At 41.1% G+C, this 23,492-nt stretch overlaps 2 protein-coding genes across 5 annotated transcripts in view; both read right to left on the reverse strand.

The window, feature by feature from the left end:
- LOC127655759 (persulfide dioxygenase ETHE1, mitochondrial-like) overlaps window positions 1–7,853 on the reverse strand; it is a 10,438-nt gene extending 2,585 nt beyond the window's left edge. Inside the window, exons 1-5 of one of the 4 annotated variants that reach the window (XR_007972073.1) lie at window positions 7,683–7,853; window positions 4,215–4,359; window positions 3,828–3,976; window positions 2,380–2,509; window positions 581–756 (exon numbers count right to left, since the gene is read on the reverse strand). Coding sequence is in view for 2 of the 4 variants with exons in the window: in XM_052143733.1 (XP_051999693.1) it covers window positions 1,365–1,492; window positions 2,380–2,509; window positions 3,828–3,976; window positions 4,215–4,359; window positions 7,683–7,841 (711 nt within the window). In the remaining 2 variants the exon portion in view is untranslated. Of the gene's footprint in view, window positions 1–580; window positions 1,493–2,379; window positions 2,510–3,827; window positions 3,977–4,214; window positions 4,360–7,682 lie in introns of those variants that run through there. The other 3 variants (XR_007972072.1, XM_052143732.1, XM_052143733.1) reach the window with 3 other exon arrangements.
- Window positions 7,854–11,834: 3,981 nt separating this feature from the next.
- On the reverse strand, window positions 11,835–22,697 carry LOC127656123 (tryptase-like). Its single transcript, XM_052144305.1, has 9 exons — window positions 22,683–22,697; window positions 21,178–21,631; window positions 18,676–18,780; window positions 17,104–17,290; window positions 16,816–16,994; window positions 14,152–14,247; window positions 13,891–14,033; window positions 13,633–13,792; window positions 11,835–11,928 (listed from the first exon to the last, which is right to left on the reverse strand). Coding segments are annotated over exons 1-9 (1,341 nt in total). The 3' UTR covers window positions 11,835–11,926.
- Between the last annotated feature and the right edge of the window lie 795 nt (window positions 22,698–23,492).

Here is a 23,492-nt window from a genome sequence, read left to right on the forward strand (position 1 = left end):
TCACATTCATGCACACACACAGACACACACACACATACACACAGACACACACACAAGCACACACATACACTCACATTCATGCACACACACACACACACATACACAGACACACACACAAGCACACACACAAATACACAAACACACACATACACTCACATTCATGCACACACATACACACACACACAAATACACAGACACACACACAAGCAGACACACACAACGTACACACACACATACACACACACACACACACACACACACACACACACACACACACACACACACACACATATATATACACACTCACACACAGACACACACACACACACACACACAACGTATACACACACATACACACACACACACACACACACACACACACACACACACATATATATACACACTCACACACAGACACACCTGTGATTGCATATTCTATATAAATGTGGCAAGTTGTTTGAGAACCATAAATATCCAGCAGATAGGCTAATAAAATATATTACTTAATGGAAAGCTACTGGATGTGAAGTTACAGGAATTTCACCAGGTAAAGGGGATTTTAGGCACTCCCTAAGCTGACCTGACTTGGAGTAAAATCCCAGTAAGATACGGCCTCTCCTAGTTTATAGCTTCAGTAATGGTGACTGTAAGCATGTCAACATGTACCCTTGTAGTCATGCGCGGGGTAGATCAAACAATGCCCAGGTAGAGTGAAAATCCTCTTATGCACAGACGCATACAGTCTCTTTGGACAACCTGAAACACATCAGATGAAAAGCTTCACTGTACAGCCATCATGTGGACATTTAGAGTATTACAAAAACAAAGACAAACACATGGAGGAGCCTCTGACAAAGAACATAACAACAACTATTAGGGCTGGACAGTATATTGAGTCTTCTCGTATGAGGCTGATGACAGTGGTGTCGTCTGTAAACTTCAGGAGCTTGACAGAGGGGTCCTTGGCATTGCAGTCATTGGTGTAGAGGGAGAAGAGTAGTGGGGAGAGCACACATCCCTGGGGGGCACCAGTGCTGATCGTACAGGTGCTGGAACTGAATTTCCCCAGTCTCACTAACTGCTGCCTGTCCGTCAGAAAGTTGGTGATCCACTGACAGATAGAGGTGGGAACAGAGAGCTGGTGTAGTTTAGTCTGGAGTGTTTCTGGAACGATGGTGTTGAAAGCCAAACTGAAGTCCACAAAAAGGATCCTTGCGTATGTCCCCGGTCTGTCCAGATGTTGCAGGACGTGACGCAAACCCGTGTTGACTGCATCATCTACAGACCTGATTGCTCGATAAGCAAATTGAAGAGGATCCAGAAAGGGTCCAGTGATGTCCTTCAGATGGCCCAACACCAGCCTCTCAAATAACATCATGACCACAGACGTCAGGGCGACAGGTCTGTGAGTCGTGTGATTTTGGGTTTCTTCGGGACAGGGATGATGGTGGAGCATTTGAAGCAGCAGGGAACTTCACACTGCTCCTGTGATCTGTTGAAAATAAATGTGAAGATGGGGACCAGCTGGTTAGCACAGGAATTTAGACAAGTGGGTGAAATACTATCTGGGCCATGTGCTTTCCTTGTCTTTTGTTTTCGGAAGACATGGCACACATCATCTTCACAGATCTTATGAGCAGGTTGAGTAGAAGGAGGGGGGAGGAGGATGTGTTGGTGTTTGTGGGGTGTGAGATTGGACCTTTCAAATCTACAGTAGTACACATTCGGGTCGTCAGCCAGTTGTTGGTCCAGCACAGGGTTGGGGGCTGGATTCCTGTAATTCGTAAGTTGTTTCATGCCATTCCACACTGATACAGGGTTGTTAGCTGAAAACTTGTTTATTACTGCCCTTACTCACACATTATACGTTATTCAAGGACCCGAAAGCAGTTGTGGAACAGAACTTTGCACTCATACCCCCCCCCACCCCCACCCCCCCAAGGTGAGACGATCGCTTCATGCTCATAACCAGGCCCCTGCCGTAACTCTGTGTAGGGCATCAATTTGTCCAGCAGCGGCCCTGATTGTCTGTATTTGGGCAGTTCACATGTAAGATTTGCTTTGTTAAAATCCCCAAGAATAATAATAACACATATATATATATATATATTCCAGCCCTGATGTAACCGGCCCTGCTCGCCCCGCTCCGAACGGGACTCGAACCGACATCTCCGGCGTGGGAGGCGGGTGCGCTAAGAAGGAGGCTAAAGGCTACAGCCTCTAGCATGAGTCGCTAGTGCACCTCTTGAGGTCAGGAGAGTGAGGTTTACACACTGCACAGCTATCTATCAGCTGGCTTCCGTTACATTGACAACTAAACAACGATAGATTTATTCAGTCAAAATTAAAGTGTTGTTATAATTCTAATAACTAAGTCACCTTGCTGAAAGTCTGTCCGTCCGCAGCCCCGTATGAGGAGCGCGTCTCCGGTGAATGCCATACATAGATCTCCAGTGACGTACGTCACACATCCATCCGTGTGTCCCGGAGTCTCGCGCACCGTCAGACACTGAAACAGATCAAAGGTTGATCAGACTATCAGCACTTTAATCATTACATAACAGACCAGCCAATAACAATGCTGTAAAATATCTCACTATCAATAAAATAGATGAATTCTAGCATGAATAAACAGCGGGTATAACACACCTTAACCCTTTAAGCTCTGAAGGTGTTTTTAAAGATTTCCTGTTTCAGTGGCATTCTCAAAAAACAAGGAGGGTTGAGTGTTTGGTGTCACTGTTCAATGTTATTGATTATGACACATTCTGCAATACACACTCTAAGATACTGCTGGAAAAAAATTGAGCCCAAGATTTAGTTTTATCTTATTATTTCTCTTAATTGACATTGACATAAGGTAGCTCTGAAAAACTGCTTTTGTTTTGTTCCCAATCATGTCAACTGTATGTTGTGTTGATTCGACAAATCAATCAAAAGTTACAACATTACAAATATAATTGATCATAGTGTCCAAAAACATCTCCAAACAAATAAAAGATAATAATTGTACATAAGAACTAATTACACATGCAAACACAACAATGACTAAAGGTTTGCATAGCATGCAGACATGATTTTAGTCATGAGATTTCACAGAATGAGTTTCATTCTGTGTCATTTGAGTCATCATTGAGTCTGTGTCGTGTATTTGGCGCCATCTCCTGGTGATCATATGTAACATTGTGCTTCATGTGGATTATCTAATGATCTATACATCTGATTATCTTGTGTGTGGACTCGTTTGAAAGATAATCACAGACTCTAAATAATCATATGTGATATTTTATGTTCCGATTATTTTTTGTGAAGTTATAAGCGAAAACACCGAATACAAGCAACACCAACATAATTGTCAAAGACGTATATTTAGCTGTTACTCGCTATATTTTTGTAATAGTCTGGTTGTATTTTACTCTTTAAGAGCTTTCCAACAACATATGACACATGACTATTTGATCAGTTTGCTATTTTCACTAATTACAATAATACCGTACAGGGCAAAATCTTACAAATAATTATCATAACAGAACACTTCTAAGATGTCTGCTAATTTCAAAGCACTTGTTCAGTTTTGGACATAATGCATACATGCATTGGAAAGTAGAGCTTCGAGCTCAAAAATACCAATTTTGTGTTGGTCATGATGTAGTTATTAATATCTTGACGATAATGTATTTTTCACGGGCTCATCCATTCTGAAAGGGTTAAACTCTATCAACAGCACTTATTTAACCGTCACCATTCAAACATGATGAGAGAACTCATTACAATGTATCCCAAAATGTAATTCCAAATGTATCTAATACTTTGGCAACACTTCATACATGTTTTCCGAAAGTGATTTGGTCTCCGTCAGAGAGCTGTATGTCTGCAGTGGCCCCGCTGTGTTTGGAGATGGCACTCTTCAATCCAAACACATTCTTCTTCAGCCGTCCAGTGCCAGTGATGTGATCCGCATGACAGTGAGTATTCGCTGGAACAGATCAAACAAACTCACTTTAATGTTGAGAATGAAGAATTGGTTCCATGACATACACTGAATGAGTGTGCAGTCTGAATGTGATTTAATCTGTTTGCACTGGGTAGTTCTGAAAGTTACAGTGTGTTTTTACAGTCCAGTAAAAGCTTATCTCTAAAGATCAAGTTCAAAATTCCTCGTGATACAGGTATGAGCCTTTTTACAAGCTCAGAGAATAAAAGGAAATGTTTACCGGCCACTGTAAGTTTAAGGCCCAGTTCATTGATGAGCTTCAGGTCTCTGTCCACTGTTTCTAGCACAGGATCGATGAGAACGGCCTCTCTGGTGTCTGCATCGGCCAGCAGGTATGTGTATGTGCTGCTTTCAGCTTCAAACAACTACAGGAACATCAACAACAATATCAGTCAGAGTGAGTCATCTAAATGTGTTGTGTGTACTGTAACAGCATTGCATTCATATCTCACTTCATCAACACACTGCAACTATTGTGTTACAATGTATCAATGTTCTTGCCACATGCCACTAAACCTACCACAGTGACCAGAGATCCCCACAAAACACTGTTAAGTTACTGTTACTACAATAAAATTATTATTAGCTATTTTGTGCACATCATCACAGCACTAGTAGTAACAATAATCGTAGTAACAATAACCATAGTAACAATAGCATAGTAACAATAACCATAGTAACAATAAACATAGTAACAATAACCATAGTAACAATAACTGTAGTAACAATAACATAGTAACAATAACCATAGTAACAATAACATAGTAATAATAACCGTAGTAACAATAACCGTAGTAAAAATAACCATAGTAACAGTAACATAGTAACAGTAACCATAGTAACAATAACCATAGTAACAATAACATAGTAACAATAAACATAGTAACAATAACCATAGTAACAATAACCATAGTAACAATAACATAGTAATAATAACCATAGTAACAATAACATAGTAACAATAACCGTAGTAACAATAACCATAGTAACAATAGCATAGTAACAATAACCATAGTAACAATAACCATAGTAACAATAACATAGTAACAATAACCATAGTAACAATAACCGTAGTAACAATAACCATAGTAACAATAACCGAAGTAACAATAACCGTAGTAAAAATAACCATAGTAACAGTAACATAGTAACAGTAACCATAGTAACAATAACATAGTAACAATAAACATAGTAACAATAACCATAGTAACAATAACATAGTAACAATAAACATAGTAATAATAACCATAGTAACAATAACATAGTAATAATAACCATAGTAACAATAACATAGTAACAATAACCATAGTATCAATAACATAGTAACAATAACCATAGTAACAATAACCATAGTAACAATAACCATAGTAACAGTAACCATAGTAACAATAACCATAGTATCAATAACCATAGTATCAATAACATAGTAACAATAACCATAGTAACAATAACCGTAGTAACAATAACCATAGTAACAATAACCGTAGTAACAATAACCATAGTAACAGTAACCATAGTAACAATAACATAGTAACAATAACCATAGTAACAATAACATAGTAACAATAACATAGTAAAAATAACCATAGTAACAATAACCTAGTAACAATAACCGTAGTAACAATAAGACTGGTTACAATGTTACATTACTGTAAGAGGAATTAGAGCTGGTAAACACATTTTAAGTGCTTTTCTTCAACTTCAGATATCATGTTATTTGTAGTCAAAACAAGTATGATTTTTATTACTATAGTTTTGGTTTTTCTCTATTATTACTATGGCTTTACTATGAATATTAAGGATAAAATATGGTTATTATAGTAAAACCTTGGCAAATTATTGGCAAAACTAATTCAGAAATAAAATAATTCCCGCCCTGTCCTCTAAGGGGCTCCGTACTTTTCAAAGTTAAACGTTTAGCAAAAATAATAAGTTTGTTAGATATACAGTATTGTTGAGAAACGCAGTATTGTGACACTTTCTGTATGTCAAACTATGTGAATCATGTTAAGATGATATACACAAATTTTTAACTGTGACTGAAATAAAACAAATGATTTTTGGGGTCAGTGTTGTTTTGTGTATTTTGCAGAGTTTTATGGCCTACAATCCACAATAATAATAATAATAATAATAATAATAATAATAATGTTACAATTTACGCGTTTACATTTTAACAACAAAATTCCATCAAATCAAATAAAATAGAAATGACTAAATATATTACGTTTTATTAATGTCATTTTGTTTAAAACACAATTCAATCTGATGGATTTTGATATAAAACTGAAATGCATAAATCTTAAAAATAAGATAAATATGTTTTATGTGTAATATTGTGAGTTCTATGAAGGTAAAATAGTGCACAGATATTTTCCTGAAATAATCCGATATACGCTGTTCCGTCTCCCTTTGTTGCACTCACACTTTTGGCATAAATTTCTAACTGAAAAGAGTTTTGCAAGCACGAGAGGGAAGGCGGGTCTACCTGCTTCTAGTAACCAATCAAATGAGGTTTTCCTTGACCAGTTTACTTTGAACTGATTGGTTTAATAACGTGATGGACAACGTCTTATTCATACGGCTCAGCGTCGTTCCTCCGGGTATCTCTCCTCTCTTAAATATTAATCTGAAATATTAATACATACACCTAAGGTGTGCTGAGTGACTCCAGCCAGGTCTCCTTAGCAACCAAATTGGCCCGGTTGCTAGGGAGGGTAGAGTCACATGGGGTAACCAAATTGGCCCGGTTGCTAGGGAGGGTAGAGTCACATGGGGTAACCTCCTCGTGGTCACTATTATGTGGTTCTCGCTCTCGGTGGGGCGTGTGGTGAGTTGTGCGTGGATGCTGTGGAGAATAGTGTGAAGCCTCCACACCTGCTACGTCTCCACGGTAACGGCCTAAACAAGTCACGTGATAAGATGCGCGGATTGACCGTCTCAGACGCGGAGGCAACTGAGATTCATCCTCCACCACCCGGATTGAGTCGAGTCACTACGCCACCATGAGGACTTACAGCACATTGGGAATTGGGCGTTACACATTGTGGTGAAAATAAAAAACAAAAAAAATACACACACACACATTCTTTCATTGTGAGTGTAAAGTTGAGCAGACACCGTTTATTGATATAAATCTCAATCTGGTGTTCAAACCAGATTCTTCTTGTTGCTGTTCATTAAGCTATTTTAATTATATTTACTATTAATCTATCATTGGCAAGGCATTTTGAAGAATTAGCTGGTATCATATAATTCATGCTAAAAAACAAATGAATAAAGTAATCCATCTAAAACGAAACTCTCTGAACAGATAGATAGAGTTTACTTATATAATTGTGTTTTTTTAGAATGAGTTCATTGATACCAGCAAGTTCCATCCATCCGCCCATTTGCCATGCCAGTGATAATTTAGGCATTTGTGAATTACACTTTTTGTTTCTTACACTTGCAACTTTAATTTACACCTTTACAAAACTTGTGTGCATGCAAAACTAATTTCGCTTGCAACTTGATTTACACTTGCAAATCATTTAGGCACTAATATACCATCATACAGTAACCTGAAAGACCTGGACATTAACTAAATAAATAAACACACAAAATCATGCACTTTTCCCACTAAATGAATACAAATGAATAAAATGAGCATAAATGCATAAAAATTGCATTTCATGAGTTCTCTCACCTGTCTGAACAGCAGTGCGCTGTAGAATCGGCGGGAACTGAATGCAGCGGTTCCGTGATCGATCACCGGTGGATGAATGTGAGAGATTCTGGGGCTCCATGACCGGAGCGTTACGCTCACGGCTGGTTTCAGTTTGTTCAATAACACCACTGCACTCATTTCAATTCTCTGTGCACGACTAGTTCTCTGCCTTAAGCCGGTATGATGAGAGGAGCCTGAGATCTGATAACATCACTGTGTGATTGTGAAGACGACAATAAACATGCAGCTGTCAATCAGACGTGACGTAATCATGCATGCAATAGCGTTATATAGTACTGTGGCATGGGGGGGGCGTGGTCATGTGTCTGTCTGCTGGAGTCACCTGTGCTGTAAGTACTCTAACACTTGTCTCTCATTAAGCTATAGTGATGGCGGAGGGCCAGAGCATCAGAGTGGGACAGAGAGTGACCAGAAGGCACTAGAGAGAGTCACCAGTGATTTAGAGAGTGTTCCACTGAATCGACGAGTTTTTATGTTAGTTGATGGTTATCATCGAGTGTGTTCAATTATCAAAACTGACCATGAACCTGTTTCCTTGTCTCCTCACTCCTCCATTGCCCACGAACCCAACATTATCACAGTGGTGCCGAAAACCCAACTTTGGATTAGAACACGTTATGGAGTCCTCACCGCTGGGCGAAGTCTTTAAGACCCTTGCCAGTATCCAGCAGAATCAGCATCAAGCCCTCATGGAGGTACGCCTGAAGCAGGAACAGCATTTCCAAGTCCTGCGCCAGGCACAAGCAGAGGGCCGGCAAGTGCTCCAGAGCCTAATCGCCAGAGAGGGGGCTGGCACTGCGACCTCCCGGAGCCCACCCCACCTGTGGCTTTGATGAAGATGGGGCCGGATGACGACCCGGAGGCTTTTCTTGACTTATTTAAGAAAACCGTGGAGGTATGGATGTGGCCTCCTGACCAGTGGGCAGCCCGCCTATTGTCCTAACTGGCCGGGGAGGCACAGTTAGCGGCACAACAACTTCCCGCCACCAGCATCCTTAAATACAACCAGCCATCCAGCAATGGGTTGGTCGTAGCCCAGAATAGAGTCGAAAGCTCTTCAGATCCCTGAGCTTCGGGAAGCACTGCCACCCGTTTGCTTTTGCCCAACAGCTCCTGGACGCTTGCCAGAAATGGTTGCTGGCGGAGGGAACCGCAGCGCTGTGGATGTTGTTGATCTGGTGGTGCTTGAGTAGTTAATCTCCCAACTTCCTCAAGGCATGTCCGAGTGGGTTCAGTGCCACCACCCGGCATCACTGGAGGAGGCCGTCCAGCTGGCACAGGACTACATGGCAGCGTTTCAAGGAAGCATCGAAGCAGTGTTTTCTTCTCACTCTTCTCTCTCTCTCTCTCTACCCCTGTGTCTCATGTCCCCCCGTCCAGTTCCGGCTTCCCAGAAGTGGGGAGGAGCTCCGTCCATACCCCATCCCCGGTCCAGGGGACCCCTCCCTTTGTCTGTCGCTCCTACTCCCCCTGTCTCACTCCGCTCCCCCTTCAGGTTGGCGAGACTGCCCCCATGAGTGTGGAAGGAAAGCCTGGGCCGGTCTGTTGGAGTTGTGGGGAAGCGGGCCACGGCCAGGATCATTGTCCAGTGATCTGGATCCCCAATGCTCCACAGGCTGCTCCCAATCGGGCAGGGGCATATCGGATACAGGTAAGAGTAAAAGAGGATACACAACAAGCTCTGGTTGATGCGGGTTGTTCCCAAACCTCTATCCACCAACGCTTGGTGCAACGCAGGTTATTGGGTAAGGATAAACAGGTGAGGGTGAGGTGTGTGCATGGTGACGTTCGCAAGTATCTGGTAGTTACAAGTGAGATACAATTCAGGGGGAAAAAGACATAGAGTCGAGGCCGCGGTTAGATCCCGCCTCACCCATCCACTAATTCTGGGAACCAATTTGCCTGGTTTATGTGTTTGGGTAATGTGTGTGGATAGGTCCTGCAAAGTTGTGTCGTGGTGTCTGACGTGCAACGCTATGGCTGGAGAGGCGGTGCCAGGGCTGTCGACGGCGGCCCCACATCATGATGATGCAGACGAGGGAATTCCTGTACTCTGGGGCTTCCCTGAGGTGGATTTTCCTCTGGAGCAGTCGCGTGACGAGTCCCTTAAGCACGCCTAACGTGGCGCTCACATACCCATACTTTTCTATTACTAAAGAGCGGTTGTATCGAGTGATGCAGGACACTCAGACCAAAGAGAATACAACTCAGCTATTAGTACCAAAGAGACGTTGGAAAACACTCTTTATGGCTCACTATAACCCAATGGTTGGTCACTTAGGTCATGAAAAGTATTTGAACCATATAATGGCCTGGTTTTTTTGGCCAGGCATTCACGGCGGTGTAGGCAAATGGTGTGCGCCATGGAGCGAATGCCAATTGGTGAATCCATCGGCCACCCCAAAAGCACCATTGTGCCCGTTGATCAAGGTCCCCTTCGAGAGAATTGTCACGGACCTCGTCGGGCCATTAGAGCAGACTGCACGCGGCCATCGCGTTGTATTGATTCTCGTGGACTATACGAGGTGATATCCGGAAGCAGTGCCTCTACGCAACATCTCAGCATGTAGTGTTGCGGAGGCACTCTTCAAAATGATCTCCCGAGTGGGGATTCCCCAGAATTCAAGGCACAACATTCATGAACCGTACAATATGCGATCACCTGCAAAGGTCCCGCAAGCCTCCACAGGGTTACCCCATTTGAGCTACTGTATGGTTGTCATACGGGAAGCTTGGGAGGAAGGACTTTCGAATAGCAAAAACCAAATACATTCTTGACCTTTTACAGGTAAAACAGGAGAATTTGCTCCAAGCGCAAGAACATCAACGGCGACTGCACGACAGGGGCACTCGACTACGCAAATTCGCACAGGGAGATCAAGTGCTTGTATTGCTGCCCACTTCGAGCTCCAAATTACTCTATGGCAAGGGCTCTTTGAGGTCACACGACGAGTTGGAGATCTCGATTATGAGGTTAAACGAACGGATAGGGGAAGGGCACGTCAAATCTACCACCTCTACCTCCTCAAACCATGGGGGGACGCGGTACCTGTAGCCTTGGCGACGGAAGTTGGGTCTGAAGAGAGGGCAGACTCCCACATCAAAGTCATTAATCCCGGTCCCCTGTGGAGACCACCTCTCACTGTCGCAGCTTACAGACATCGCCCGGTTGCAAGCGTAATTCACACCAGAGCGTCAGAGTGGGACAGAGAGTGACCAGAAGGCACGAGAGAGAGTCACCAGAGAGTTCCATTGAATCGAGAAGTTTTAATGTTAGTTGACGATTACTGTCATTACCAAAACTAACCTTGAACCTGTATAGTTGTCTCCTGACTCCACTGCCCACGAACTCAACATGATCACAAGTACATATGTACAAAGGCGCAGATTTGTCTTGAACTTTGGGGGGTTGCAGTGTGAAGCATTTACTTGTTTCCATTAATCATGGTATAAATATTGGGAGGGGTGGTTATACCCCTCCACCCCTCTGTGATCTACACCCCTGCAAATGTATAGTACTAATAAATGCAAGGAATGCACTGTCCTCCTAAGGCATTGCTGTTGTGTCTATGAATTTCGAAAGTGTCGCGTGTGCAATCTGGCTGTAGGATCCTACTATGAGGAATGCTTGGTGCATGAATATTCATTACGAACTGTAACACAGCGTTACCTAATTAATATTCATGAGCTACGCTTTAACTTAAGCTCTTTATTTCCATTCTGTTCAATGTTCAATTTTCATTATGTAAATAATCCACTTATAATTCATAAAAATTGGGATTTTGAGCATATTTCAAAAAGTCTCCGATACATTTTTATCGAAATTCTTCCTTATATTATAACACAAGCATATTATTTATAGACATGATCTGTGCAGGAGAAGATGGTGCATGTTGTGAATTTCTTGCCCCTTTCTCCATTTGGACTCAAATGACTTCACACATTCATTGTGACCCTTGCACAATATTGTAATTGTTTTATTGATGTCTTAACCCCACAGACACTGCCTTTAGTTGCACCTCTGTGACTCATGTCAGAGCTATTAAAGTCATCATGTGCAGATCTGCACGTACACTGAACTTCTAGTGCAGATCATATTACAAGTTTCGTGCAATCTGTTGTTTAAAAAAATACTGAATGACTCTGTTTTTCAAAATCCACCATCCTGTGTGGGAACAGTCGAGACCGCCTCTTCATTGTCTTCCTGAAATAAAACAAAAATGAAATGAACGTGAATGGATATTGGATTTGTAGACTTGAGTGTGGACTTTGGATTAAGAATTAAAGGAAAGTTCTGTGTTGAAAACAAGTTCAGCCTTATTGACAACAATTGTGACATTTTTGAAAGTCTTAGCGAGGCATTAAAGCAGAAATGTGCGGCTCATACTTTTGTTAACGTACATTTTTTTGCACAATTTTTCTCCCAATTTGGAACGCCCAATTCCCACTACTTAGTAGGTCCTCGTGGTGTCGCGGTTACTTGCCTCAGTCCGGGTGGCGGAGGACGAGTCTCAGTTGCCTCCGCTTCTGAGACCGCCAATCCGCGCATCTGATCACGTGACTCGTTGTGCATGACACCGCGGAGACTCACAGCATGTGGAGACTCATGCTACTCTCCACGATCCACACACAACTCACCACACGCCCCATTGAGAGAACCACTAATCACCACCACGAGGAGGTTACCCCATGTGACTCTACCCTCCCTAGCAACCGGCCCAATTTGGTTACCCCATGTGACTCTGTCCTCCCTAGCAACCGGCCCAATTTGGTTACCCCATGTGACTCTGTCCTCCCTAGCAACCGGCCCAATTTGGTTACCCCATGTGACTCTACCCTCCCTAGCAACCGGCCCAATTTGGTTACCCCATGTGACTCTGTCCTCCCTAGCAACCGGCCCAATTTGGTTACCCCATGTGACTCTGTCCTCCCTAGCAACCGGCCCAATTTGGTTACCCCATGTGACTCTACCCTCCCTAGCAACTGGGCCAATTTGGTTACCCCATGTGACTCTGTCCTCCCTAGCAACCGGCCCAATTTGGTTACCCCATGTGACTCTACCCTCCCTAGCAACTGGGCCAATTTGGTTAACCACAATCCTTTAACATGATCCATGAACATTTAGCTTTATGCTAAGCTAAAATGCTATTTCTATTTGCCCTTATACATGCACGTTACCAGCCACGATTATATTAGTTCTTTATAAAGAAAATCCACACTTGATCATACAGATGTTTTTTCTCTAGTAAGATAAGAGGGCAAAGATATACTGCTTTTTTTTTGGCGGATATTTTCTTTTCCTGTATCAACAAAAATAAAAAAATAAAAAGGTTAAAGCAAGACAAATTCACTATGCATAAGATATTTAGGCTTTTATATTCAAAACAAGTGAAAAAAATCTGCCAGTGCTGAAGAAGTAATCCAAAGTGTTGAGATTACATTAGTGACCTTGAGTAATCTATCAGAATAGATTACAAATGACATATTACAGCATGTATTCGGTAATCTGTAGTGGAATATATTTTAAAAGTAATCCTCCCAATAATTTGCATTATTGCAAAAACTGAACATTCAAGAGCAAATGGTTTAAAGAAAAAAAGCTACACTTTGACAAATAATTGTCTTGTATTATACCTAAATATATGTCCAAATGTATAACTTGTGATATTGTCAATAATTTAAATTACAGCAGTGGATTACAGACATCATTCAACAAAAAGGGGAACACTGTGGCCACCTATAGGCTATACTTAACATTGCAACGAAAATGACACATTTCTGTCATGTTTTTTCCAGCAGATGGCAGCAGACACTCCTAATGCATGACACAGTCCTCACCAAAATGCCAAAAAGTGTTAATAACTATGAAACAGTGACAAACCAAATATGTAAATAAATGTGTTCTCACATATATTGATGTATTGATCCATCCATTGCAAAAGTTGAGTGGTCCGAGTGTAAACGCCTGGTTTGTTGCGTCTTCCACAGCCTTCTCCCCAACTCACCACCCCCGCCAACCTCCAGTCACCCTCCGCAGTTTTACACACCAGAGGACCGCCGCTGTCACCCTGTCACACATTCAACCACTTACACACCAACCAAACTAACCGACCTCCGATGTCAAAAGGACACAAAGGTTTAGTGTGAAACACCTGGACATTGATACCTGACATGAGTCCACACCTCCCTCCATGAGGCCAGCGCAAAGCATTCTGGGAGTGAGAAGGGCACCGTACAGAAACGGCTGTGAGCACAGCGACTGATCGATCACCTGAACCAGAGCCTGTCTCAAGTGTGTGGAAACTGACCCTGTGTGAGGGAGTAAACGGTATACTGAGCCCAAAACGCATTGGACTGGTGATGAAGCATAATATAATGAGAGTGTAGGCCTTTAAACACCTCACAATACAACATTATCTGTACTCACCCCCTTCACGGGTGTAACCCCAACCAGTTACCCAGCACGAGGAACCAGGCAGAAAGGACTCTGTCAGACGTGGTAAACACACGGGTCGCACTCCAGCTAAACAACATTCAACACAAAGAAGAGTTTCATATGAAACACGGTTTCATTTAATTCATTAAAAATATAGTTGTGGCAGGGCGGAGGGCGGGTCGTGATCCTACGAACCCAGTCCCTTATTAGGCTAATCAAGCCTCCGTGAGGGTTAAAGGTCGACGTGCAGGAGATAGAGATCGTTAGCGGACATGTCCGTCGTGTGTGTTTGTCTTTTAAGTTTATCATTAAACTATTATTTATATTGTCAAGCCGGTTCTCGCCGCCTCCTTTCCATTGATCCCTTTACACTGGTGCCGAAACCCGGGAAGGAGGAGGGATACGCCGTAGTAGAGTTCTCGCCACTACCGTCCACCCCAACGGAGCAGCCGCGGCCATCTGCCGGGGGACGAGGAGCCCAGCCGCCTGGCGGACGGAACGCCCCGCCGCATTCTCGGGGAACAGAAGGGGTCTCACTCGCCCCTGGTAGCGGTTCTCTCGCTCCAGGCAGTCGGCAGCGAGCCCCTCCCCGCTCGCGGTCAGCGGTCTTAAACCCCGTTGCGTTTCAGCGGCCGGTAGGCGACTCCTGCGCCCCTGGCAGGGGCCCTGCCCGCTCCAGGCGGTCGGTTAGGAGCCCCTTCTCCCCTCGCGGTCGCCGGCCATCGCCTTCTTTCACGCGGCTGGGCTCCTCGTCCCCGGCGACTGTAGTGGCGATAACTCTACTATGGCATATCCCTCCTCCTTACCGGGCTTCGGCACCAGTGTAAAGCAGTCGATGTAACGGAGGAGACGAGAACCGGCTTGCCAATATAAATAATAAACTTAAAAGACAACATAAACACACACGACGGACATGTCCGTAAACGATCTCTCTCTCCCGCACGATCCTCTGCAGTCGACCTTTATCCCTCAGAGGCTTGATTAGCCTAATACGGGACCGGGTGTGTAGGATCACGACCCGCCCTGCCCTCCGCCCTGCCACAATAGTGTTTCTTAAACTTCAGGGAATTTAATTTCCCATTAAATTAGATAGATTTAAACCTTTTTCCTTAAAACTGGTTTAAAGAAAAATTATGTATTTTTGGTACTTTTTAAATGTCTTTTATGTCTAGATTTGGCTGTTTTAGCCTTTCGATATAAACTATGAAAATACATTGAAAAATACTAATTATTACATGTTTCAAATTATTGTCATCTAAAATAAGAGCGAAACAAACATCATTTGCGTGTTGTTTTGCCCATGCAAAAGTGAAATTAAAGCGAATCTGGAGCGCTTTAAATATAAATGGAACCAAACTCTGTTACTCTGAGGTTGGGATGGATAAAACACTGTAATAATGCACTAAGACAATCTAGATAGGACAGAGCACCACACATAACCTTGGAAGGGACCCTTTTTTACTATAAATTCTCCTACCTGTCCAGTAGGTGGCGATACACATGAATAATGCAAAGAAATATATTGTTCTGTGTCACACCCACACCAATCATATAGCTTCTGAGGACATGGATTTAATCACTGGAGTACTTTTATGCTACCTTTATGTGCTTTTTGGAGCTTCAAAGTTCTGGTCACCATTCACTTGCATTGTATGGACCAACAGAGCTGAAATATTCTTCTAAAAATGCTGAAGAAAGTCACACATCTGGGATGGCATGAGGGTGAATAAATGATGAGAGAATTAAACATTTTTGGGTGAACTTTCCCTTTAAGAGTTTTGCTGGTTAGCACGCTCCAGTTTGCCCCTGCTGGTAGATGCTGTAACTGCACAATTATGGGGGGGGGGCATCTTTAGTATTTGATGTATTCTGATGGACATTTGTATTGCAAAACATAAAAGGATTAGTTCACCCAAAAAGGAAAATTCTGTCATTGTTTACTCACCCCTGTGTTGTTATAACCCTACATGTTGTGTTCAGTGATGTCACAATGGCAGCGATCTATCGATCGCTTGTTTTCTATTTCCTGATAGAAACTCTGTCCGCTGTGAACTGGCACCGGTCCAAAAACTGTCCAAAAAATAAGGCTGAGCATAGAAATGCATCAATTCTTGGACTACAAACTCTTCAGTCATGTTTAGTGAGTTCTGTTCTCTGTTTTGTGTGCAGTTGTGTTCTGTTGTCACTATCACTGTTTTTAGATAAACACAACTAGTTTCTCTTGAATGCCCCCAATGTCGCGAGGGGTCTGTGTGAACTGTTGCTCTCGTGTCCTATCATGAACACACACAGGAGATCAACGGTCAGTGAACATTTACATTAAATGATACATTATATTTAAGTTTCTCATCAAATCTTATCATATACTTTCATAACAATCATGAGTCTCATGAATAATTAATTAGACTTCTGGATTATACTTTTGAAGCTTGAAGAGGTGGTCACCATAAACTGCCATTGTATGACATCACTGAGCACAACATGTAGGGTTATAACAACACAGGGGTGAGTAAATAATGACTGAATTTTCACTTTTGGGTGAACTGTCCCTTTAATAATATTATGCGTTATTATGTTCTGCCCGGTCGGGCCGCACACACAGACAGAATGTAATTCTGATTGGTGCAGCAGATATGACAAACCTTTACAACATACCTCCCATCTCCATCTCCGACTGGGTCTGCAGCAGGCAAAGGTCGTAGTCATTGGTGACCTCTGAGTAAAGGGGGTGTGGGAGTATTTGCAGTATGTTGTAGCGTTTACCTTGAGTCAAATCTGATAGACTGATAGTATCAATCACAACTACCCACTGATACTCTGTCATCATGTTGTTTCTGAGAAATAAGATGTAAACAACGGAGTATAAACAAGACGTGCCTCTCCTGAAGGAAACAGCAATGGTAAAATGTAGTTAAAGAATTATGTTAAAGTTTAGGTCCTCACTGTACAAAGCAGTGCGCGGCAGTGATGACCCATCGAGAGGTCACAATAGCCCCTCCACACACGTGTTTGCCCTGCCAGTGTAAACTGGTCTGCCACCCCCACTGGTCCTTCACAGCCTCCGTACCACCAACAATCCGCATCCCACGAGACGTGTCGTTCACTGCTGCGGAGCAATCTGTGAGATTTCCTGCAGGTAAAGACACAATATAAAGATTTCAGCTGTCCAAACATCATGTTTATGTCAAACAGACTGATTATACCTGAAGAAATGTTGACTGTGTGATTAACGGGATATTTCACTGAATAGAAGGGCATTGGTGTGATGGTGCAGTTCCGTACGCCACCAGCAGTGTCAATGTCCCGCGCTTTGGTTGGGACAAACTTCACTAATGAGGAAAAGCAGCATATTATCTGTCTGTTTTAATGTTAGGATTAATAATTGCATAAAAAATATAAATTCATATACATGCAGTTAGGGTTAGGTGAGGTTAGGTTAGGTTAGGTTAGGGTTAGTTTAGGTTAAATTAGGGTTAGGGTAGGGTTAGATTAGGTTAAGTAAGGGTTAGGTTAGGTTAAGTTAGGGTTTGGGTTAGGTTAGGTTAAGATAGGGTTAGATTAGGGTTAGGTTATCTTAAATTAGGATTAGGTTAGGTTAAGTTAGGGTTTGGGTTAGGTTAGGTTAAGATAGGGTTAGGTTATGGTTAGGTTAAGATAGGGTTAGGTTATGGTTAGGTTATCTTAAATTAGTATTAGGTTAGGTTAAGTTAGGGTAGGGTTAAATTAGGATTTGGGTTAGGTTAAGTTAGGATTAGGGTAATTTAAGTTAGTGTTAGGTTAAGATAGGGTTAGGTTATGGTTAGGTTAAGATAGGGTTAGGTTAAGTTAGGGTTAGGTTAGGTTAAATTAAGGTTTGGGTTAGGTAAATTTAAGATAGGCTTAGATTAGGGTTAGGTTATCTTAAATTAGGATTAGGTTAGGTTAAGATAGGGTTAGGTTAGGTTAAATTAGGGTTTGGGTTAGGTTAAGTTAGGGTTAGGCTAGCTTAAGTTAGGGTTAGGTTAGGGTTAGGTTAGCTTAAGTTAGGGTTAGGGTTAGGCTAGCTTAAGTTAGGGTTAGGTTAGGTTAAGATACGTTTAATTTAGGTTAGGTTAAATTAGGGTTAGGTTAAGATAGGTTAGGATTAGGTTAGGTTGTGTTAGGTTATGTTAAGTTAGGGTAGGGTAGGATTAGGTTTGGTTAAGATAGGGTTGGGGTAGGGTTAGGTTAGGTTAAGATAGGTTTAGGTTAGGTCAAGATAGTTTAGGTTGTTAGGGTTAGGTTAGGTTAAGATAGGTTTTTAGGGCAGGGTTATGTTAGGTTAAGTTAGAATTTGGGTTAGTTTAGGTTAAGATAGTTTTAGGTTAGGGTCGGTTAGGCTAATATAGAGTTTGTTTAGGTTAGGTTAGCTTAATTAGGGTTAGAATAGGTTAAGTTAGGGTTTGGGTTAGGGTCACCTTAACCCTAACCCATCATATCATGTTGATTTGTTGCATATTCAAAATGTGTTTGTAGGGTGACTCTGTCATTGTGTACCTGTAATGGCGATGCAGACGGTGATGATGAAGGTGAGAATGAGAGTTGTGATTAACACCAGACGTGACGGACATAATGAAAACAGTCCAAATCCAGATGCTTCTGCTATAATACAACATAATCAGTGTTATGATTGTTGATGAAAACTAAATGAAAACATTTTCATTAACTGAAATAAAATTTAAAACTGACATGATTGGAAAAAAACTGAAACTTCACTGTAAAAAATGTCTGTAATTTTAATGGTAAAAGGATATAAAAACACAACAATTAAATGTTAATTGATTAAACTGTAAAAAATGACAATATATTTAACAAGACAATACATGTAGTTTTATGGTAAACTACTGTTAAAGTTACGGTGAAAAACAATCATCGGAGATTCACATTAGTCTTTCACGTTCATTACATGTATCGCGGCAGTTCCGAAGTGAAATGTCCACTGTGTGGCGCTAACAGCAAGTTTTTAAGGTCAATGCTTTACCGATTTTAAATCAACAAAACAGATCTCATCTACCCTAAACCTAACCGATAGTGTCAGAAAAGCAAATGTGAGATGAAAAACACAATCATGTAATTTTGTGTTTCTTTTATGACACTTTCAGCTCACGTGTGGACTCGTGCTCTTCAGGACTCGTACCCGCTCCTTTACATCACAAGTGCAACACTTAATCAGTCGAGCTACTGCACAGTTTAATCCCACAAATGTAGTCATGCGCTATAGTATAAGTGTTTACATGTCATAAGATAGCATTGTGTGAGGAACAGGGTGAAAATTAAGTCTTTATGAACTGATAATCTGCCGTTTTAATCGTGATGTGAGTGAAAGGGGATAAAAGTCATTGTTGTTTTAGCACCTCTAGCGTTCATTTCACCAGGAAATTACCATGTTACGTACAACAGGCCACATAATATCATTTAGCAAAAATTTCGTTATTGTAACATGATTCTTTGACCAGGTTGCAAATACGACGGTAAAAAGGCGTCTTATCAAACCAATCGAATTTAACAATTTAACTCGCACACAATCTCATCTCTTGACTTCATATACTTCTAACTGTTCTAATACTTAAGTTCAATATAGTGTGAATACTTTTTCACTTTCACTCAAGTCTGTTTTTGGCTAGTTACTTGGACTTTTAATTGAGTCAAAGTGTCACTTAGTATACATAATTACACTGAAGTATAATTTCGGAGTACTTTTAACACTCCTGGTGTTAATTATATGCTGCATTTTCGCTTATAACTTAATTTTAAATAAACATAACATAAAACATCACATACTGTTATTTCGAGTCTGTGATTATCTTTCAATCGAGTCCACACACAAGATAATCAGATGTATAGATCATTAGATAATCCACATGAAGCACAATGTTACATATGACCACCAGGAGATGGCGCCAAATACACGACACAGACTCAATGATGACTCAAATGACACAGAACGAAACTCATTCTGTGAAATCTCATGACTAAAATCATGTCTGCATGCTATGCAAACCTTTAGTCATTGTTGTGTTTGTCAGAATGTATCATAATCTATATAATTGAAAAATGTGAAAGTATTCTTTACAATGATACTAAACACTCAACACTGCTTTAATTTGAGGTATGCCTGTGAAACAGGAACTCTTTAGAGCTTAAAGGGTTATTGTAGTTTAGTTCATGTTTACTGCATTATTTTAGTGTTTTGTGTTTGTGTCTCTTCATGTATTAATTATTGAACACTTTCAATAATTCTCTTGATGAACTTCATGTCATCATGTGGCCTTTTATAGTTACTATGGTTATTAACAATGCATTGTAAAGTGAAAAGCAGACTTTTATAGTATCAAATGGTTGGTAAATAAAATGTATATAATTTAATAATATAAACTGTAGTGAACTTTAAATCATACAGGCATCCAAAATATATTCTATAAAGCCTGAAACATGGTCATTGCATTTTTTACGGTAAATGTTCAGCAACCACAGCTGGCGGTATTTTACCATAAATAAATACAAATACAAATAATAATAATAAATATATCTATAATTTTTTAATTTTTTATTATTATTATTATTTATGGATATATATATATATATATATATATATATAAAAATTATATATAATGATATATATATATATCATTTTTTAATTTTTTTTTTACAATTATTATTATTATAATTTTGTATATTATATGTATATATATATAAATATATATATATATATACAAAAGTCCATGGGTGCATTTTCCCGGTGGGCCGACACACTTTGTCAGGGCCGGACTGGCCATCAGGAGGACTGACCGGTAGTCCGCAATAAGCAAACATTTGCCGCCGCGTTATGCAGAAAAGGACAGTGAACACCCTTTCAACAATTAATGCCCCCCCCCCCATGTAAAATCCCCAGACGATTTATCTTACCAGTCCAGCCGGTCATGTGATCACAACATGGCCGCCTCCATGAGGAGACATGAGCTTTTATAAGGTTACTGATGCCCGTGAGATAACTCTTACCTGTTTCATCTTTACAGTCGTTTGTAGAAACAGTCATGATGATGCCTCCCTCCTGTGAGTTCCTCTGTTCTAGTTTTGAAAGGTCTTTGGGGTCAGTGAGGGATAACGGGTTAGCTTGGTGGGCAAGAGGGGATACCTGGGGCAGATGGGGCATGAGTGCTGACAGTGTGTAGAAGGGTAATTTAGAAACCCCCAGCAACTCAACACAAGCAGGAGAGGTGTGTTGATCTGAGGTCAGTATGGAGTCATACAGCGCTGGCGTCTGAGGACTCGTGTCTGTGGGACTCTGTGAAACTGAGCTTGCAGTCGTAACTCCAGGTGTGTCATGCGTGACGTCAGCCGTGAGTACAGACACGGACAGCAGATCTGGAGGAGAGCAGCTGGATGGATGAGATGTTCGGAAGGACTGTGGAGACTCACACATGTCCTTTTCTGGACTGATTTCATAGAAACCCTAAATATTAAAGATCACTGGTAAAGTTTCACAGTTCAGCTCAACTGACAGGATTTATGTCGTAATGTTGATTAACACAAAAGTCATTTCGACTCATCCCTCCTTTTCTTTAACCCTCCTGTGGTTCTGAATTATGCCCCTGCCTTTGGTATTCGTGGTCATGTGTGACCGGAAGGGTCAGATGTATAATCCCTTTTTTGATGATGATGATACGATTTCTCGTATCATGTGTGTGTGTGTGTGTGTTGCACTGAGGATGTTTTAGTGTCTCACCCTGTAGTTTTTTCTGCATTGTGGCTTATTTATTGATTGTATTTGACAGACAAAAAGTATCCGTTCATTTTCAATGGTCGGACAATTTTGACCCCGAATACCAAAGGTGACGTTATTTTTACGACCACTTAAGACTTATTGAATCAAGCCCAATTTTATTGTGTATGTTCAGATGGCGAATGGAGTACAAAAGTATTTTACTGCTCATACAAAGAAAACCATTTGAATTAAATAAAAAAATTCCAGTAAGACACTTCCAATGCAAGTCAATGGGGTTTAATCAGTCAACATTAAAATACTCACTGTGTATAGACACAAGACATAAACAATATGTGTGTTAACATGATTTTACTGTCATTAAATCAGTTATTAACCACATCTGTGTGAACTTATGTCTGATATTACAATGCCTTAAATCCTAAAACGGTTGTAAAAATATCAATTAAAACAACGTTACAGCTCAAATAATACATGAGTTTAACAGAGGAATTAATGTAAGTGCTTTTATACAATTATAAACGTCACATTCCTGCCTTTAAACCCTAATAAATGCCCCCATTGACTTCCATTGTAAGAGTCTCACTGGAACACACATTTGTGCTTTTTATTTGTAAAAATTCATCATTAATATTTTGTGGTAATCAACATTATGCTTTAAATGCTGTCTATTAAACCAGGAATAAGCTATGAAAAAATAATATGGATATTTCAACCAACAAAATCACAGTGGTAGATTCCTGAAATTCCCTTACAAATACCCAGAATCCATTGTTCTTACCTGGTTGAGAGCCATTGTGGACATTGTCAGCTCAACAAGTATTTAGAGAAATAAGACCATTCTTCTAGTGCCTTCAGTCGACACACCAACAATAGCTCGAACACTTTGGAAGGGAAGCAAGAACCTTAGAAAAGTCTCAACAGAGCAACAAAAGACATGTCAGAATCCAGCAACCGCACGTCGCATCAAACCCCATCCGTTCTGATTCGGTGCTCTTGATTCAGGACGTCTCATTGCTAAACCGTCAGTCAGTGTGTGATGTCTCCGCTCAGGGCGTTTATGAGAAACGCAGGGCTGCTCGGATGTAACGGATAGCAGTTGCCTTGGCTGATGAAAAATGCATGCTGATAATTGTTAGACGGGGTCAGAGTTGAACGACGGTAACGTATACTGTGACGGACAGGTCACAAAACAACACAGAAGTGACTCAGCACACGGGTTGCACTTAAACTGCGAGTGAAGATGCACCGATGACAACCGTGGGTTTCAAAAATAACCATCATTGATAGTCAGATGCGCAACCATTTATCATAGTATGTCAGCTGAACAGTGTTATTGCCAGACTCATAATACAAAATAATCAATGTTACAATGTGACAATAATGTCAGTGTTACAATGATGTTACTCAGGCTGGTTACATTGTAACAGAGACTCTGAACATTCTATTAATGTTCAGGAAGTCGAGGGGAGATTAAACATACGGTGCTAGATGTGGAAAATGTGTGCACACGTATATGTGTATGGTTGAAGTGTGTGAATCCTGTTTCACCTCAGGCTGGTACAGTATTTACCTGCGGATCAAATGACAG

This window comes from Xyrauchen texanus, chromosome 15 (assembly GCF_025860055.1).
Source record: "Xyrauchen texanus isolate HMW12.3.18 chromosome 15, RBS_HiC_50CHRs, whole genome shotgun sequence".
NCBI lineage: Eukaryota > Metazoa > Chordata > Actinopteri > Cypriniformes > Catostomidae > Xyrauchen > Xyrauchen texanus.

Excerpts from the sequence above, each read along its gene's own strand:
- LOC127656123 (XM_052144305.1), bottom strand. Across the intron at positions 14,248-16,815 it reads GTCGGAGATGGAGATGGGAG|CTGGAGTGCGACCCGTGTGT; the intron begins GTATGTTGTAAA and ends AATGTTGTTTAG. Across the intron at positions 14,034-14,151 it reads GGGTTACACCCGTGAAGGGG|GGTCAGTTTCCACACACTTG; the intron begins GTGAGTACAGAT and ends TCCCTCACACAG.